The sequence below is a fragment of the Limulus polyphemus genome, unplaced genomic scaffold (genome assembly GCF_000517525.1).
Source record: "Limulus polyphemus unplaced genomic scaffold, Limulus_polyphemus-2.1.2 Scaffold9604, whole genome shotgun sequence".
Classification (NCBI taxonomy): domain Eukaryota; kingdom Metazoa; phylum Arthropoda; class Merostomata; order Xiphosura; family Limulidae; genus Limulus; species Limulus polyphemus.
In genome coordinates, this window is record NW_013675214.1 from 17,534 (window position 1) to 20,201 (window position 2,668).

Below are 2,668 nucleotides of genomic sequence, written 5' to 3' on the forward strand. Positions count from 1 at the left end.
ACATCCAACTATAAAAATAAATTATTAAGTTAATTTATAACCAATTTTTGAATATTGTAGCTAATTTGAGAAATTTTTACACATAAGTAAAACGTTAGTAATTATATTCTCAAACATTTTAATAATAATAATTGAAAGTAACGGAAATGCGTAACACTGATACCGGTAGTTTAGCAAGTACTCGAAAGTTCGGCAGTGGATATATAAACGTGGAGACAATGGAAACGTGCATTGAGTTTCCAGACGAGAAGTTTAGGGTGTATAGTGTGAATACTAAAGGATTTTAGTATTGTATAATTTGTTATATATTGCAGTTATATATTCAAGGTAGGTTATGTAAGAAATCTTTTATGTAACCATTTTAAATAAAAGTCGATTTTTAGCTGTCCTCAAGGATCATTTACTAATAATATTAATAATCCGATAATTTTGTTATCATAGTAAGTCACTAATGAACAACGTACTAACGAGTGTATCTTATTATCTGACTTGTTTGTTAACCGAATTGTTTCTACTATTCTAGCCATGAAAAGTGTATAACTATAACTTATAGTAATAGCTATTTGTAGACTAACAGTAACAATAACTTGGGAAGCTGGTGTAAAATTAGAGTAAAAAAAAGAAAAAGATAAAACTTGAAAAAATATCGCCCAATATTATATAAAAATAAGTGTAAAGCATGCTACATATATAATTTATAAATAACGAGTTCTTAACCTACGTTACGAATTAGTACTGGTTAACGCCATTACTATTAGTAATATTAATATAAGTATAAAGTATAATATTACTATTTGTATTGCTAAGAATAGTAACATTAGTAGTGACAAAGAACATTAGACTAACAGTAACCAAGGTGATTAATAGTACTTCGTAGCATGAGCTCCTACAGAAATATTTTCGGAGCGGGAAGGGGCAAAACATGTATGTAGGATATCAACTTTTACTGTGTTAGTTGTTAGTCAACAGACTAAAAGAGTATGTGTTATGTGTGCTTAACTAAAAATATTTAGTTTAAGTTTTAACTAAGATGTTAACTTTATATCATGATACGTGCAATTTTTTGGTGAAATGTAAGGGGGGCAAAATCCCTTTCTTGCCACCTCTTGCGTGTGCCCATGTTTAGTAAAAATAATATTTACTACTATTAATAGTACTAACGTAACTCGCTACTAAACATGAGGCTAATAATATGTAAAATTAATCACGTAATCTAAACTTTTAAGTGCGTTAAATTATATTTGTATATTACACTATGCCACAGTAACATTAATTAAACAAATTGTAAGTTTTCATTTTATTATTACTTTCACTCTTGAAATAGGCTGTATAAGATGCATTTAAAGTTAAACGAATGAACTTATAAGTTTATATGAATGGTGGTGCAAACATTTACCCTTTTTTTTGATACAGAATCATATTTTAAAGCCAACCAATCAAACCATAACAATAACTTAGTAGAGGCTGATAATTACTCCCCAGCCCTACTACTTCTACTACTAGAGATATACCATTGCAGTATTTGTCATTAGGTTATCAAAGAAATCTTCTTAGTGCCAACTGGATTACATGTGATCAGCTAATATTACTTGTAATTTGTATGTTACTTTAAGAACAGTAATTCTGCAAACTAAATATAATGGAATTTTTTTGGTTTATACATTAAACTTATTTTTTTGATCTTTCAGTATGTGGTTGAATTATTTTGGTATTTAGACCATGAAGTATCAACATTATTGGACAAATTAGAAATTATTGTACTTAAAAGGAATTTAATCATACTTAGAAGTAATGCCCATGATTTATATTTTTTCAGGACCACACCAGAAGCAAACATGGATGTTGACAATAATTCAGAAGTTGAAACCTTTGCCTTCCAGGCTGAGATAGCTCAACTTATGAGCTTGATTATAAATACCTTCTATTCAAACAAAGAAATTTTTCTGAGAGAATTAATATCTAATTCATCAGATGTAAGTATACAAGATTTTCAAATGTCTATATCGAAGTTTTCACCAGTTTAGTTAGTATCACAAGTAAATCCCTAATCATTGAATTTGTTTAGTCCTGATGAATCGTCTTTTCATAGTAAGTCAATCCTGAGGGTTTAAAACATTTTCAGTGTACAACTTTTATTACCTGTTAAATAATGTAAGTAAAACATGGCACAACACCATGTTTTTTTTCATCTTCTTAAAGTGCATCTTACAGTCCAATTATATGTAATAGTATCAGGATTATGTCAAATGTAACTTAAGCAACAGCCTATAAAGTATGGCATCTATGATTGAAGTATTTAATTATTGTGTGTTTAGTAACACTGGATAGTATTTGCATTTTAAAATTAGCTAAATAAAATAGTAAAAGCTATAAATTTTAAGTTATTGTATTTGTTTGGGAATCAAACCTTTACACTAAAAATAATTAAATGTTAATTAAAGCCTGACTAAAGTGGCACTTTTGCTAAGATTTATTTATAGTTTGAAATCGTGAAGTGATAAACATGATATATAAATGTGTTCTACACTTTTTGTTTTGTGAGTGTATTTAGTGCATGCACTATAGGTTGTATAGCTTTTGAAAAGCAATAGAAATTGATTTATTTAGATGTTACAGTTCCTGTCATGTCTTCATTATAATGATTATATGTTGAACAGATAACTGTAAG

At 28.3% G+C, this 2,668-nt stretch overlaps 1 protein-coding gene across 1 annotated transcript in view; it reads left to right on the forward strand.

The window, feature by feature from the left end:
• The first annotated feature begins 206 nt into the window (after positions 1-206).
• LOC106475998 (heat shock protein 83-like) overlaps positions 207-2,668 on the forward strand; it is a 4,110-nt gene continuing 1,648 nt past the window's right edge. The window contains exons 1-2 of the mRNA XM_022379983.1: positions 207-327; positions 1,817-2,018. Of these exons, the coding sequence (XP_022235691.1) occupies positions 1,836-2,018 (183 nt within the window). The 5' untranslated portion in view covers positions 207-327; positions 1,817-1,835. The remainder of the gene's footprint in view (positions 328-1,816; positions 2,019-2,668) is intronic.